A 15708-nucleotide genomic window follows, 5' to 3' on the forward strand; every position below is an offset into this window, starting at 1 on the left:
GTGAGCAGTCTGGAGGCCCCAGCGAGTTTACTCTTGGCGGGAGCTTGGGGCCGGAAGGGAGCTCTAGATTTCGGTCCCTCCCCTTTTCCCTGCTGTGTCTGGGAGTACCGGGGCGCTCAGATCCTCCTGCTGTCAGGTAGCAGCCTGGAGGAGAGCGCAACTCACCTCTGCTTTCTCCACCATGGGCAATCCTTCCAATGACTCCGGGCGAGTGGAGGACTGCGAGAGTCGTCAGTGGCTCCACGCAGACGAAAGCCCAGCCATCAGCTCGGCGATGTTCTCAGCCGGAGTGCTGGGGAACCTCATCGCGCTGGCGTTGCTGGCACGCCGCTGGCGCGGGGACACGGGCTGCAGTGCGGGCAGCAGGACCTCTATCTCCTTGTTCCACGTGCTCGTGACAGAGCTGGTGCTCACCGACCTGCTGGGGACCTGCCTCATCAGTCCGGTGGTGCTGGCTTCGTATTCGCGGAACCAGACCCTGGTGGCCCTGGCTCCCGAAAGCGGCGCGTGCACCTATTTCGCCTTCGCTATGACCTTCTTCAGTCTGGCCACGATGCTCATGCTCTTCGCCATGGCCCTGGAACGCTACCTCTCCATTGGCCACCCTTATTTCTACCGACGCCGCTTCTCGCGTCGCGGGGGCCTGGCTGTGCTGCCCGCCATCTACGCGGTCTCCTTGCTCTTCTGCTCCCTGCCGCTGCTCAGCTACGGGGAGTACGTCCAGTACTGTCCAGGGACGTGGTGCTTTATCCGCCACGGGAGGACCGCATACCTGCAGCTGTACGCCACCGTGCTGCTGCTGCTGATCGTGGCGGTGCTGGGCTGCAACATCAGCGTCATCCTCAACCTCATTCGCATGCACCGTCGGGGCAGACGAAGCCGCTGCGGATCTTCAGGCAGTGGTCTGGGCGGCCCTGGATCGCGCAGGAGAGGAGAAAGGACTTCGATGGCGGAGGAGACAGACCACCTCATTCTCCTGGCCATTATGACCATCACCTTCGCCGTTTGTTCCTTGCCTTTCACAGTAAGTCACAGCCCAGCCCGGAGGCATGCAGCCTCTCACCCCACCCTATCCACTTCTGCTCACACACTGACAACTTGGGGGGAAATGCTCTAACTTATAAAGGCCTGTTGCATTCACTTTTTCCTTTTCACCATTACCCACTTCCTTCCTCCTCCAGTCTTTGCGCATGAAAGTTGCTAAGTTGGCCCTTCTTCTACACCCTGCAGGAACCTTCTGCATGGTCCCTCCCCTGGGTTGGTAACCGAAGAGACAGTCCTTTCCAAGTTAGGACTGTTGTCACTGTATGATCTGACCACTAGAGACCAGTTTGTTGGCATTGTAGCCCCATTCCTTGCTACTTTCCTTTCTTCTGGGCCAAATGTAGTTGCTAACCCAAGCATTCAGAGGGGTCCTTGGTGTAGAAGTTTACAGACTTTTTCATTTGACTTCAGGGATTTTAAGTTCAAAAATCTAGTTTAGAGACTTACGTAAGTTTACATATTAGAGGACAAATCTGTGTGGTCGTGAAGATGAGAGGAAAAGGCTCACTGCCACACAGGGTTGTTGTCATTCCTCACAGGGGACGCCTGTGACCTCTTACAGAATATGTTCTTGTCACCATCAGGGATACACGTAGATGCTCTTCATTCTGTTGCTGTGCACTTCAAGAGCACAAAGATAAGTGTAGTAACAGCAGGTACATCTCAGGGAAGAGGGGAAAATGCTGCCTGGGAAACAGAGGCAGAGCCAGGGTAGAAGCATGGCCTCTGCCCAGTTAAAGGCAGCATTAACAGTTAGCTCTAAAATAAACCCTGAGCTCCTCACGTCTAAGGTGAACGCAGAGCCGAAGTCAGAGCCATCTGGCCTCCTGTGAGTTACAAACTGGACATTCAGAAAGGGACGGCAGAGAGGGTAGCTAACCAAAGCTCTGACTTGTAGAAGCTGTTGAAATAGCTCTTTCTGGTCTCCTAACTGCACTGGTGCTTCCATCAGTGTCAACTGCTCATCCTCAGGGAGAAAGGGATGCAAATACAAACCACACCCCCAAGGAACTCGCCCTCTCTGCTGTGCTTTCTGTCACGGGAGTAGACGGTGGGATTTGGTAAGTTATACTCATGGAGCATGAGATAGAACTGCTCAAGGTGCCCTGTTAGAGAATGATTTGGTCTATGGAAGGTGGCATCTCCCTAGACACCCCAGCAGGACAGTTTGTGTTGTGATTTAGAAACGAACGTGGCTCCCATGCTTTTTTTTTTTTTTATGGGTAGAGTGTTTTATGTTTGAGGTCAAGTTAGCCTTTGGAGGTTGGAATAAAATGCTGACCAGTATCTATGAAAGAAAGCGCTTCTAGTCTCACTAAGCAACAGACTTCAACCATTCTGGAATGGGCAGTGTCTGTCTTAGACTGGTGGGAATTGGGATGGCCTAAGAATTTTATCTTTTATTTATGAGTAAATGTATAAAAATATCCCTAGCTACTTAAGTAGTCCAAGAATGAGCTCCAGGGTACCCCAAACACTTATAAAAAAGGATTGTTACTCCCATCCTGATCCACTGAAAGTAGGCAAGCAGGGAGAAAAAAAATCTCCTCTCTTTGACTGGCAAACTTGGTAAAAACTATATTTTAAAAAACACGAGCAGTAATTTCCAACAGGTTCCCCTGTGTTCATGTAAGAGTTGCCGCTAATCATGAAGGATCAATTGTTGTTATATATCCCTCTCTCCTTTTAACATCTGGACCACAGTTTCCCCTCCCTCCTCTCTTCCAAGTTCCTCCTCCCACCTCACCTCTGCTCCCCCATTCATGCTCCCTCTGTTTCTCTTCAGAAAAGGGCAGGCCTACACCATGGCTATCAACCAAACACGGTGTGCATATCAAGTTACAGTAAGACTAGGCATCTCCCCTTGTATTAAGGCTGGACTAGGCAACACAGAAGGAAGAAAGGGGTCCAAAAGCAGGTAAAAGAGTCAGAGAGAGACCTTCGTCTTTCTGTGAGGAGGCTCACAAGAAGGTCAAGCTACTATATGCAGAGGGCCTAGGTCAGTCCCAGGCAGGCTCCTGGTTCAGTCTCTGTGAGCGCCTTTGAAGTTAGTTGATTCTGTGGGTTGTGTTGTTGTTGTTGTTGTTGTCGTCATTGTTATTCTTTCCTTTTTAATGTAAGTTCAGAAGTGGCCCAGAATTGGCAAAAGAAAAGACTTAGCACCAAAAGTCTCTTAGAGAGGATGAGGAAGTAGGGCTTTGTTTTGAAGCTCTGCTCTTGTTTGTCTGCTTGTGGCTGGTGGGGAGAGGGGACACACAGAAAAAGTAATGAAGGGTTTCTACACCAAATCAGCTCTTAGAATTGACACTACCAGAAAGCCATGCACTAGATTTGTTTCTGCAAATGCCCATGACAAAGATTCCCAATAAGCAGAGAAAAATCCCAATATGAGCATGATAGGTCGATACCCTGACTTGCCTTGGGATCACCAAGACATCACAGCACACAAACTACAGATAATCCAGGAGGAATGGTATCAAATCACAGTATCACACCATCTCTCCATAAGAAAATCAGCTTTGCCCATTGAGAACTTTTATTTTGTTTAGTATGTTATCTTTTGATCCCATAGCATGTTAAGCTTCATGAATACTATGCTATTCTGATGTATTTCTTCAGGGCTGATATGACAGTTAAAAACTCATGGCTAATGTTCACAACATTCTGTTTCCAAATGATTGACATGTGCCCCAAAGGACCTCCCAAGTCCTTTGACCGTACTTGGGCAGTGAGCTGCAACCTATGCAGATCTTCCATTTGAGTAAGAGTCATTTGCACAGGTCCTAACCAGAAGCAGGGTGAGGCTTGCATGTGCCTTCGGTTACTTGTTTTCGCCAACACAATCGAAGTACAATGAGTGCTACAAATATGAGACACATGGATTTTAGATTTTTTTTTGGAAGCCATACATAGAAAAAAAAAAAAAAAAGAAACCAATGACACTTATTTTAATTACATATTTATTTAACCCATTCTACCAGAATAATATCAATTAAAATAAAAGTTATTCAGGTGAAAATACTCACCCAAGATGTTCTAATTGTTTTTATCATATTCTTAAACACAGCAGCAACCCACTGTTTCTCTTGCCATTTTTTTTACTCAGAATAGCAAAAACTGTTTTCTACTGTTTCCCCAAAGTGCATCAGAGCCCTAGTCAGCAAGGGGAACTGCTCACAGCCACAGCTGGCAGTCAGTGCTGCAGCTCTCTGGCAGTGGAGGGAGATGGGAATCAGGAAATCCAGAATTAGTAACGAACTGCTAATGTCAGCCATCTTCCCAGGTTATGAAGAGTGGAATGACTTCTTCCTTCTAGGATATCAAGTCTAAGCCCCCCCCCCCAAATCCAGGAAACAAAGCTTTCAAAATGGAAAAAAAATGCCTAGCACACTGAAAGGAAGTCAAGTTCAGCCTCATGCATCAGTATTGTTACACCCAAAAGCCTGTGTGTTAATTTTTACATCAGTTCATTATCCAGGATGGGTAATGTGATTCCTATTGTGAAGATGGTCAAGTCACTTCCTCCTGGGCCTACGTCGAGGGAGTAGGAGGCCTGGGATGGGAAGTCCTGGAGCTTGAGACCATTATGTACTAGTAGGAATAATGTCTAGAAGAAAAGTCCTTATTTCAAGGGTAACGTGGGAGAAGATCCAACCATGGTTTCACAAGAGAATTATGACAGTATTATAAATATTTAGACCACCTTGTCTCTTTATTCCAACTTATTAGCTTTAAAGATAAAATAGCAGAGACTTTTTTTTTTCTCCATGAATGCTCAGTTGTGTTGTTCCATTTTCCCTCTTCATAGTCATGTGAAATGCGAGCTTGGGACTGAGATTTTAGGGGATTGGCTAGTGTAAATGCTAGTCTAAATTAAGAAATAATCAGATTACCCATCACATAGAACCTTCCTTTGATGCCCATAAAACATTGCGTTAGTGATTTAAAAAAAGCATGTGGTATTTAGGAAATGACATTAGTTTGGCTGTCCAATATAAAATCATGCATGAGACCAACAACATAGTCCAAACTGTTTACTCACTAAATGAGTATTGTATAAATTAATAAATTCTTCCTTATGTTAATCAGCTGTTGTCATCATTTCACAGTGATAAATAGAAACTGTTTTTCTTCCCGAAATGGAACAGAACACAGGAAATAATGAGCCCTCCATTCTTGTCTCAGATACTGTTTGGGTCCCAGTTTCCAGGCCACACCCAGTCACTTTCTCAGCACTTTGCTAATTGTGGCTAGCTTCTGGTCATTTTAAACTGTTTTCCACATGCTGTTGGGATAACGTGCTTATGCATTTTATTCAGTCCTGAAATTTCAAGAGCCTGCCATTGGCTTACTCTAAATATGTCTTCATCTGTACAAATTCTCCAGGGTTAGGATTTCTAGGTAAATCTGATTAGTGGAAATCTGATCTTACCACTATAGAAAACATTGAAGTAAGCAATCCTGGAGTTTCCCCTTCATTCCTGCTATTCCTTGTGTAAAATATCGCGTAAATGGGTGATAAAAATCTGATTTGAAATTAGCCAATCTCAAGGATATAAACTATAAAATTTCAGGTAGTGATGAAAGAGAAACCTAGAAATCTCTGGGTTCTCACGGAGAACCAGAGCTTAGCATGATGATATGTGAGGGAATGCTTGTGAACAGCTGGGATGCCCTTCATCATTGAGATATCATTAGTGATGCATTTGACAACTGTTGGGACCATTTACATATACATTTCCTTTTAAGAGAAGGTTCCCTTGTGTGGGTGTTTTCGTTTCATATCTTTTATTTCAATTTGCTGTTTGACTTTGACTGTAGGTATAGACACAGCTTTGATGGTTTTAAAAATGTAGCCTGCAGAAAGCTTCTCATCTTTTTCCCAGCAGAGATTTAAGTGTTATATCTACACCTTCACTTAAGTGGATCTTCACTGTTGTTTCAGGCCAGGACTTCAACTTAGTGTGTGTGTGTGTGTGTGTGTGTGTGTGTGTGTGTGTGCCACAGCTTTTTGAGATCGCTTCTTTCTTTTGTAGCATATCAATAGTAGGAGCTTAAAAACAAATAGATACCACGATTCAGGGACGCAGGCAACAGACTTTTTTTTTCCAGATAGAGGCTTAACTCTCAGTTAATCTACAACTTACTCTACTCGCTTGGCCTCTCCTGTCCCTGATTTGAATTTCTGACCACCAGTCCTCTTCCAGATCTTGAACCTAAGTCTACTGCACCTCAACTCACATCACTGAGTGAGGTTCACTAAGCGACATTTTTCTGACAGCATTTTGCCCCCTAAAATTGTTCCATAAATTAAAAGCAGAGTTAAGTACTCTGAAATTAGGACATATGTGTGATGAAAAGGGCCAGAAAAGGGGAAAGAGCATTTACGGAAGGCTGAAACTTCCTGTGGACAAGTGGTGCTGATTTCGCTCCACTGATAATATATTTGTTATTGTCTGGGGCCTTGACTGAGCTTGTTTTCTGTCAAGTTGGAAACTAGAGACAGGAAAAATCTCCAGCAGGAAAGTCTCAGACACAGTAGACAGAATCAACAGGTAAGGAAAGGTTTTTGTTAGGGGTGAGAAAACACACACACACACAGCCGATATACACAGAGAAAGCCCCTCTGCAAAGCAGAGAGGAACTGAGGAAGCTGAAGCCCCACCTCTTTCTGAGGGCTGGGTTTAAGGGTCTATGAAGAGTCTTCCTTGCCTAATTTAGGGTTGGTCAGTTTGGACAAAGACAGGAAGCTGATAGGTCCACAAGTCTTGATTCAACCTTGAACTTGTCTGGCTGATCTATTTTAGGGTGTGTGTGGGCAGGGAGAGAGACAGACAGATATAGAGAGAGACAGAGAGAGAGAGGATGAGAGACTGACTGGTGGGAGAAAAAGGCATCCCCTTCCTATCTGTCTACCTATCAGAAATCTGTCTAACCCTTCCTAGCCTTTCACTTAAAAAGCCACCTATGAAATATGTTTAGAGGACTCCTGGGCGAGTCATACTGTCCACCATTTCCTCAGAGCCACACGGTCCTGGGCTGTAGCAACCCAGAGCTCTAGGCACTGGTGCCCAGTCCTCACTGCAGTTCCGAGACACACAATGCCATGACCATGCTCATTCTGGAGCCCTATTGCCACCCCCGCTTTTGTCTTATGATGTCAAGTAGGCTTTGGTTTCCATGTGCCACAGACACTTTATGGAAAAAAGGATATCCTCAGAGCATCCCTCCATCCCACCTCATGACCAAAAACAATTTTGTAGTCAATTGTGCAAAATCTGTAGCTAAGATATACCACACAATGTCTTTCAGATCTCAGTAAGTGCTGCCTGCAAGTTAGCTACTGGAAAATACTGATGGGGAGGAAAAGAGAGCTCCTCCAGGGAGGGCCAAACAGCTAGATAACATAAAAGCCACAGTGTCACCATCCCCAAACAAGGGTGAGAGCCTCAGGCCTCATGACACTCTTGAACAGAAGTGTCTCCATACCTCGTTCAGGTTGTCACTTGTGAACCTCACAGAAAGCTTTGTGTCAAAAGCTTTGCACACAGGTGTCAGGATACTGTGTAGGGGCTGACACGATATTGCAGCCCCCCCTCCCCCACTGCAGTTTGACTGCAGACAAAGGAGCCAGTATTTTAAGTCTTGGTTTCCTCCTCTCTAAAATGAGTCTGCGCTCCTTTGGGGGAGATTATTAAGCCTCCTAGAGCCTATGTCTTAGCCAAGACTGAGTAAGTCAAAGAAGCATGGCAACTGAATGTATTAAATCTCCCCTGAGGATTTCACTGATGAACCAAATAAAGTGCTCAATCACTCTAAGATTCTTTTACCCACTTTGTACCAGGTAAAAGATGGGGAATTACTTTAAATAGAAGCCCTGGCCACTGCCAGGATGATGCTTTCTCTCGGTGGCAGCCCTAGACATGGCTGAAACAGCAGATCCCACCTGTGCCACTTGAGACTACAACTCTGTAATCCTCACAGGCTCAAGCAGTTTACTCACTGATGCATTAGATTAACACCTGGTATTTTTCTCACAGAAAGTATATTAGTAGTAGATGCAAGAAGGCACATACATTCCCACCAACCTCCGAATTTGAATTTCAGAACATCACCAATATATCACTCATTAACTCCTGTGTCTCCCGTGTGTAAACTGTTCATGAAGAGCTGAGGATTAGCTCTGGGAAGGGAGGCAGTGCACCTGCACGGTGGTTCATGCTTTCAGTTTGCAGACAGCTGATGGGGATGAGTACTTTTTTATATTAAGGTCAGCCAAGAGCATTTCCAAGAGAAGATGCATGAGCAACCAAGGCAGGGGCATGGCCAGGTCTGGGCAATGGTCTTTATTCGCATTTCTGCAGGAAAAGAATGTCAAGGTGGAATTGGCAAACTTTGATGGTTATGGTGGCTGTCAGCTACAGGATGGTTCTTAATTGTCTGGTAACAGGACCCTGGATCATTAAGGAGGAGAACGTTACTATGGGTTATGAGGTATGTAGATGAGGTAGATCTCAGGACTGGTTAGCAAAAACATATTCCCAGTTGAGCCCTTTCTTGGTTGCAATTATTAGTCTTTCCAAGGAGGGGAAGTCTCTCCCCAGACAGAGACTTTCAGTCTAAACCTTTAATAGGTTGGGAGTGTAGCTCAGGGGTAGGATGCCATATGTGAGGCTCTGAGTTCAATCCCCAGCTTCTCAAAGGAAAGCACTTACATTGTAAAATATAACAACTGCCTACAAATTGGGAAAGAATCTTCACCAACTCTATATTTGACAGAGGACTAATATCCCGTATATATAAAGAACTAAAGAAGTTAAACAGCAACAAATCAAGTAATCCAATTAAAAAATGGAGTACAGAGCTAAACAGAGAATTACCAATAGAGGAATATCGAATGGCAGAGAAACACTTAAAGAAATGTTCGACGTCCTTAGTCATCAGGGAGATGCAAATCAAAACGACCCTGAGATTTCACCTTACACCCATCAGAATGGCCAAGATCAAAAACTCAAGTGACAACACATGCTGGACAGGATGTGGAGAAAGGGGAACCCTCCTCCACTGCTAGTGGGAATGTAAAATTGTACAACCACTTTGGAAATCAAGCTGGCGCTTTCTCAGACAATTAGGAATAGTGCTTCCTCAAGATCCAGCTATACCACTCCTAGGCATATATCCAAAAGATGCTCAAGTATACAACAAGGACATTTGCTCAACCATATTTGTAGCAGCTTTATTTGTAATAGTCAGAAGCTAGAAACAGCCCAGATGTCCCTCAGTTGAGGAATGGATACAGAAATTGTGGTACATTTACACAATGGAATATTACTCAGCAATAAAAAACAAGGAAATCATGAAATTTGCAGGTAAATGGTGGGAAATGGAAAAGATCATCCAGAGTGAGGTATCCCAGAAGCAGAAAGACACACAGGGTATATACTCACTAACAAGTGGGTACTAGACATATAATATAGGATACACACCTAAGGAATATAATCAAGAAGGAGGACTCTAGCTAAGATGCTCAATCCCCATTCAGAAAGGCAAAGAGGATGGACATTGGAGGAGGGAGAAAACAGGAAACAGGACAGGAGCCCACCACAGAGGGCCTCTGAAAGGCTCTACCCTGCAGGGTATCAAGGCAGATGCTGAGACTCATAGCCAAACTTTGGGCAAATACAGGGAAACTTATGAAAGAAGTGGGAGGTAGTAAGACCTGGAGAAGACAGGAGCTCCACAAGGACAGCAACAGATCCAAAATGTCTGAGCACAGGGGTCTTTTCTAAAACTGATACTCCAACCAAGGACCACTCATGGAAATAACCTAGAACCCCTGCACTGAGGTAGTCCATGGCAGTTCAGTGTCCAAGTGAGTTCCATAGTAATGGGGACAGGGACTGTCTCTGACATGAACTGATTGGCCTGCTCTTTGATCACCTCCCCCTGATGGGGGAGCAGCCTTGCCAGGCTACAGAGGAAGACAAATAAGCCACTCCAGATGAGACTGATAGACTAGGATCAGAGGGAAGGGGAGGAGGACCTCTCTTTTCAGTGGACTAGGAGAGGTACATGGGTGGGGAAGAGGGAGGGTGAGATTGGGAGGGGAGGAGGGAGGGAGCTACAGCGGGGATAACAAAGTGAATAAACTGTAATTAATAAAAATAATTAAATAAAAATTACAACTATAATATAGTTACATGACAGTGCTGAATGAACTTAGTACTAAATTGTGCACTTAAAAGTGCTTAAATGGTGTGTTTTATGTTATGTGGATTTCACCACAACCTAAAAAACAAAAACATTGACTCCAGAATGCACAAGAGCAAAGGTGGTAAATTCCAGTCAGAAGATTAAGAACTGAAAAGGAGGCAGAAGGCAAAGCCTGCATCAAGAGCCATGATCGTCAACAGAGCCTGAAATGGCCTCTTTTCTAAATGGTGAATCATGTCTACAAAGTATTGGCTACCTTCTGAAATGCATGTTTTAAGCAATTCTCAATTCATTCATAGTGAATGAAAAGGAAGAGAAACAGCATAGAATTTCTCCATCATTAGACCAGTTCTCACTGGTCACTATCTGGTCACACTCCTCCAGATCAGAAACTGTGATGTAGGGTATTCTGTGCTGAAAACCTGACTCATGTTCATGATCAGAGCTGGTCGATGAGGATGCTGAGCCCCATCTACACTGCTTGCCTTCCATGCCCTGCTAAACTACTAGATCAGAGACAACTATGAGTTCTACCACAGAACGCTATTATTTGTGCATGCAGTATGTGTGATGTATTTTAATCTATCAGACTTATGTACACTGTTACTGAATTTCTCCCTCCAAGCTCAGCTCACATCATACTATTTTGCATCCAAAGTAGTGTAACAGACTAGAAAACTATTGCCCCATTGCACTGCATAGCCCCACCTAACTCTTCTCTCTGAGGTCTGGAAAACCAACCATCAATTCTTCTTTTTCCTTACTCATCTGCCAACTCTTTTCTCCATTCCTTATGCCAAGATTCTCTGGCATAAACACCCCTGGCTGCCAAACTTTCCCACTATTGTCCTAACATAAGCAACCCAAAGATGGCTGCTTCTCTCTCCCCCTACATTTGTTTAGTACATCCAGTTCTCAGATGCTGTGGAGTGAGTACCAGGGGAAAGGGAAGGAACGAGTTATTTTGGGAAAAACATGTCGGAGGAAGAGGTGGATGACTTCCCTAAATCACAGACTAGGCCATAGGGTCTCTGGAGCGTTAAGAATTAGTGTGCTAGTTAGATGATGAGGTGTAATCCACATTCGGATCTCCTCCTCTATGAAGACTGGAGTGAAGAATACCAAGTACGTACTGTCCCCTGTCAGTCTACCAAACTGCTACATTGGGTCAAATGACAGCACCAATGCTGATATGAAAACGCTGATCCATGTATACGTCAGTTCCCTTCCCAGAGTTTAGGACATCATTCTGAAAGCTTCTGCCATGATGCTGACCTGGATGCAACACGTATTGAGCACTGTACCAGCATCAGAAGCCTTGGACTTGTGCCCTTCTAGGCCACTACAGCCTTAGGTCCATGGCAAGTTCCCCAATTCCTTGGTGCCTGATAATGGCACTGGTGAAGTGAAATCACAGCTCACTCACTTGGTAGAGCTTGTATTATACCCACACTGTTGAAGCAGCTCAAGTGGTGCTCACCCTGACCATGTGAAGTAGAGGTGCTTTTGCCTTTTTTAGGGACTTAAAACTTTCCGTGATAACAAATACATACAGAGTTAAATTCAAGCACTAACAGTACAATACTCAGAATCAGTACTCCAACTGATGAGCTCAGTTGCTCTCTCTTGGTGAATCGTGATGGTTAACATCAGGTCAGATTTTGGGAAATGTAACGTATTATTCCTAACATTCCCAGAACTTAGTTCGTCATCTGTTACAGTTTCCGTAAGGACTAGGAAGAAAGCAGATTTAGGACCTGGTACATTTAGGACCTTACACACATATTAAGCTACTGGTAAACAGGAGCTGCTAATAGTATCATTATTACTGCTGATGTTAGTAAACTATTCTATTTGGCAAAACACAGTGGCTCACACCTGTAATCCTACCTGGGAGGTTGTGTAGGATGATGTGTTTGAGGTCAATTTGGGTTATATAATGAGACTGTCTGAGGGGAAAACAGATTCTATCCTAGCTGCCAAGAAAAGTTTATTCATGTCCCTGCATTCCTGATGACAAGACTAGTGTGGTGCCACTGCTAGCTATAGCCCTTGGAGTACATGTTTTCATTAAGTTCTTAGATAAATGGTTATGTTATGCTTTGTGTAGGAGATGTTTGCCACCCACCCTTTCACCACCACTATCACACAAAGCAAGGCTTAATCTCAAGAAATAACACAGGATCTAAACTGGCTTGCTTACAATGTAGAACTAACACCGTTTTCTTCTCTGCCTCTTTCAGATCTTTGCTTATATGAATGAAACCTCTTCCCGAAAGGAAAAATGGGACCTCCAAGCCCTTAGGTTTTTATCAATTAACTCTATAATCGACCCTTGGGTCTTTGCCATCCTTAGGCCACCAGTCCTGAGACTAATGCGCTCAGTCCTTTGTTGCCGGCCTTCACTGAGGACACAAGAAGCTCCACAAACTTCCTGTTCTACCCAGTCCAGTGCCAGTAAACAGACTGACCTTTGTGGACAGCTGTGAAGATGCACTTCATGAGGGAGCCTCTGGAAAAGCCTTTAAATGGGCTCCTCGGAGAAACATAAGCTGGTGTATAGGCAAAATGGAAGTGTCCTGACAAAGCAGATGAAACAGACCTTTATGAGGTGGCTTTGGCTGCAGAAGTGATGACAAGTCCCTCCATGTATATAAGGTGAATAAAGCTCACCTTATGTGGCCTATGAAGGACAACCAGCTGTGTGTAAGACCCAGCTGATTTAAGCTTTCCTGTTGAATGACAAAGCATGTGGTTTTGTAATTGGTTTAAAATTCTACATGACTACTGTCTCCTGTTTTAATTTTGATGCCACTGCTGTTATAAACGCAATCAGACGAAATGAACTCATTCTCTAGGAAGCCGATTCATGCAAATGATGAAGCAACCAAGGAAGACAAGTTGTCTTTTGATTGCTTAATGGACTCTTCATTTGGACCATGAAGTTGAAAGTCATTGGCCCCTTTTACTGGAATGCCGGTGCGTGTGGCAGTCCTCTCCAGCCACTGCTGTGCAACCCTTAAAGGGTGCACCAATTTCGTTAACGCCAGTTCGGTCTACCCATCCGTCAGGACCCTCGTCATGTTGTCGGGTTATTTATTCTGTGTTGTCTATTGTGATGATGCTACTGAAGAAAACTTCAAAAGTTTTGCCTCAAAAAGAAATAATCTAAAAAAATTAATTCTAATTAATACTCTTGGTTTTGTTTTGTTTTGTTTTTTGGTAGGAGATTTTTCACAGTTGTATCTAAGGCCAGGTTTCAGGATCAAAATCTGAGAAATCAAGCCCCTTCTTCAGGTACTCCAGAATCCTTCGGGCATTGATACTAGGGACATAACTTACATACACATTTACTTTACAAAATAAATGTGTCACAGCAAATTCTTCTGTCTGTATTTTTATTTAAGAAACATAATTTGACTCATACTACAGAAGAAATCCTGTAACTGAGTCATATCTTAATATATTTCCAAATGTTCGGCATGGTATAAACTCAGCATTAAAGTATTTCAGTGAGCATGTACATTTAGTCAGTTATGGGGTAAACATATCTAAAATGCTACAAAACAAACTATAAAACAAAACATTGGGAAAGTGGAAGTCTGAAGCATACTGACTCCCCAGGAACAGTTGGCAATTAGTGTAGACATGGCATCTTTTAAGTGAAATGAAAGTAAAAAAATAATAATAATCAAATTAATTCTTGACAAGTTTTTAAAATGTGCATTTGTGGTAAATTAAAGTTTTAAGATATCCAGTGGAGTTCTTGATATTCAAAGAGAGTTTTGCTATGAGTTTTCAGTCTTCTAACATGGTCATTAGCATAATGTGAAGACCTTATTTGAGGGCAGATAAGATTGTAGGGTGGCTGTTAGTTTTTAAATTTAGTTGTTTCTCAAGTTTCATTGTTGACTGAGTGGTGTTTTCTATAATTAGTTATCAAACTCAGTGATCATTTAGAAAGACTCCAAATGCCTAAGCATCTCTGATACAAATTATCTGAATCAAATTACTCTCATTTTTTAAAAAATAAATGGTTCACGTTGTATAAATTTAAACACAGCGGACAAAGTTTAGCTTAACTAAAATCTAGACAGGTATTAATAAGTAACCCCACTTTACCCAGTGTTTAATGCCAAGAAATTATACCCAGGGGAATAGTGAGGACTGTGATGTGATCCTCAGGCAGAAATTTTGGTTACTCTGAATCTGGAATTTTGATTCCTTTTATCAGATGTCTGTGTAAAATCTTGGAATAAAAAAAATATATATATATTAACTACCGTCTCTCAGTCTACCACACTGTGCCCCTGCATCCATTACAGAACAATGCCTGAGAATTTTTAATGGACATAATATTGATGGGAACAAAATGATACTTTTGGGAGCTCACAACATCAGAACTTAAACCACTTAAATTATTAATTTATTTACATATTTATTTATTACCTTTATTATGGCCAACTTTCTTTCCTGCTTTAAAAATTTTTGTTTTCTTCACAATTTATTCATTATATATCCCAATCGAAGCCCTCTCCCTCAACTTCACCCAGTCCTACCTACCCTCCCTTTTCCCTCCATCCCCTAGTCCACTGAAAGGGGGAGTTCTCCACTATTGCCATATGCCCATAGCTTGCTAAAGTCTCATCAGGACTGCCTGGATCCTCTTCCTTGGTGGCCTGGCAAGGCTGCATCATCAGGAGTGAGTGATCAAAGATAACAGGGTCAGGTGAAAGGGGAGGAGGTCCTCCCCAATCAGTGGACTTGGAAAGGGGCAGGGAGGAGATGAGGGAGGGAGGGTAGGATTGGGAGGGAATGAGGGAATGGGATACAGCTGGGATACAGAGTTAATAAAATGTAACTAATAATAAAAATAAAACAAACAAACAAAAAAAACAAAGAGCAGTCAACTGAGTTCATGATAGAGGCAGCCCCTGATCCTCTCACTCAGAGATCCACATGGAGACTGAGTTGCCAATCAGCCACATCTGAGCAGGGAGTCTAGGTCCTCTCCATCCATGGTCTTCCCTTGGTGCATCAGTCTCTGCAGGACCCCCGGGCTCAGATCCTTTAGCTTTGTTGGTTTCCTTGTGGGGCTCCTGTCCCCTCCATGTCCCTCTAATCCCACCCCTCTCTTCCTCCATAAGACTCCCTGCGTTGTGCCCAAAGTTTGGCCCTGAGTCTCAGCATCTGCTTTGATCCCCTGTTGGGCAAATCCTTTCAGAGGACCCTCTATAGTAGCGTCCCATCCTGTTTCCTCTCTTCCACCGCTTCTGGTGCCTATCCTGTTTGCCATTCTGAAGGAGATTTAAGCATCCTCCCTAGGGTCCTCCTTAGTGTTTAGCTTCTTTAGGTCTGTAGATGGCTGTCCTATATTATGGCTAACTTTAAGCATGGTATGCACTTTTTTATTATTTTTCATGTGTCCATGCATGCCTGTGTGTGTTTGTG

At 43.6% G+C, this 15708-nt stretch overlaps 1 protein-coding gene and 1 long non-coding RNA gene across 3 annotated transcripts in view; one reads left to right on the top strand and one right to left on the bottom strand.

The window, feature by feature from the left end:
- Positions 1 to 302, bottom strand: part of LOC132656398 (uncharacterized) — a 15307-nt gene extending 15005 nt beyond the window's left edge. The window contains exon 1 of the long non-coding RNA XR_009594129.1: positions 166 to 302. This is a non-coding gene — a long non-coding RNA (uncharacterized LOC132656398). The remainder of the gene's footprint in view (positions 1 to 165) is intronic.
- Ptger2 (prostaglandin E receptor 2) lies at positions 182 to 13638 on the top strand. 2 transcript variants are annotated; one of them, XM_021661217.2, is made up of 2 exons: positions 182 to 1024; positions 12501 to 13638. In XM_021661217.2, the coding sequence occupies exons 1-2, from the start codon at positions 182 to 184 to the stop codon at positions 12744 to 12746; spliced, it is 1089 nt and encodes a 362-aa protein (XP_021516892.1). In that variant the 3' UTR covers positions 12747 to 13638. The 2 variants fall into 2 exon arrangements, with proteins under 2 accessions (XP_021516892.1, XP_060246647.1); XM_060390664.1 differs by having other exon boundaries at positions 12614 to 13638.
- The last annotated feature ends 2070 nt before the right edge of the window (positions 13639 to 15708 follow it).

This window comes from Meriones unguiculatus, chromosome 9, assembly GCF_030254825.1.
Source record: "Meriones unguiculatus strain TT.TT164.6M chromosome 9, Bangor_MerUng_6.1, whole genome shotgun sequence".
NCBI lineage: Eukaryota > Metazoa > Chordata > Mammalia > Rodentia > Muridae > Meriones > Meriones unguiculatus.

Coding starts and splice junctions, on each gene's coding strand:
- Ptger2 (XM_021661217.2), top strand. CDS start 182: ATGGGCAATCCTTCCAATGACTCCGGGCGAGTGGAGGACTGCGAGAGT. Junction 1,025..12,500: donor TTTGTTCCTTGCCTTTCACA/GTAAGTCACAGC, acceptor TGCCTCTTTCAG/ATCTTTGCTTATATGAATGA.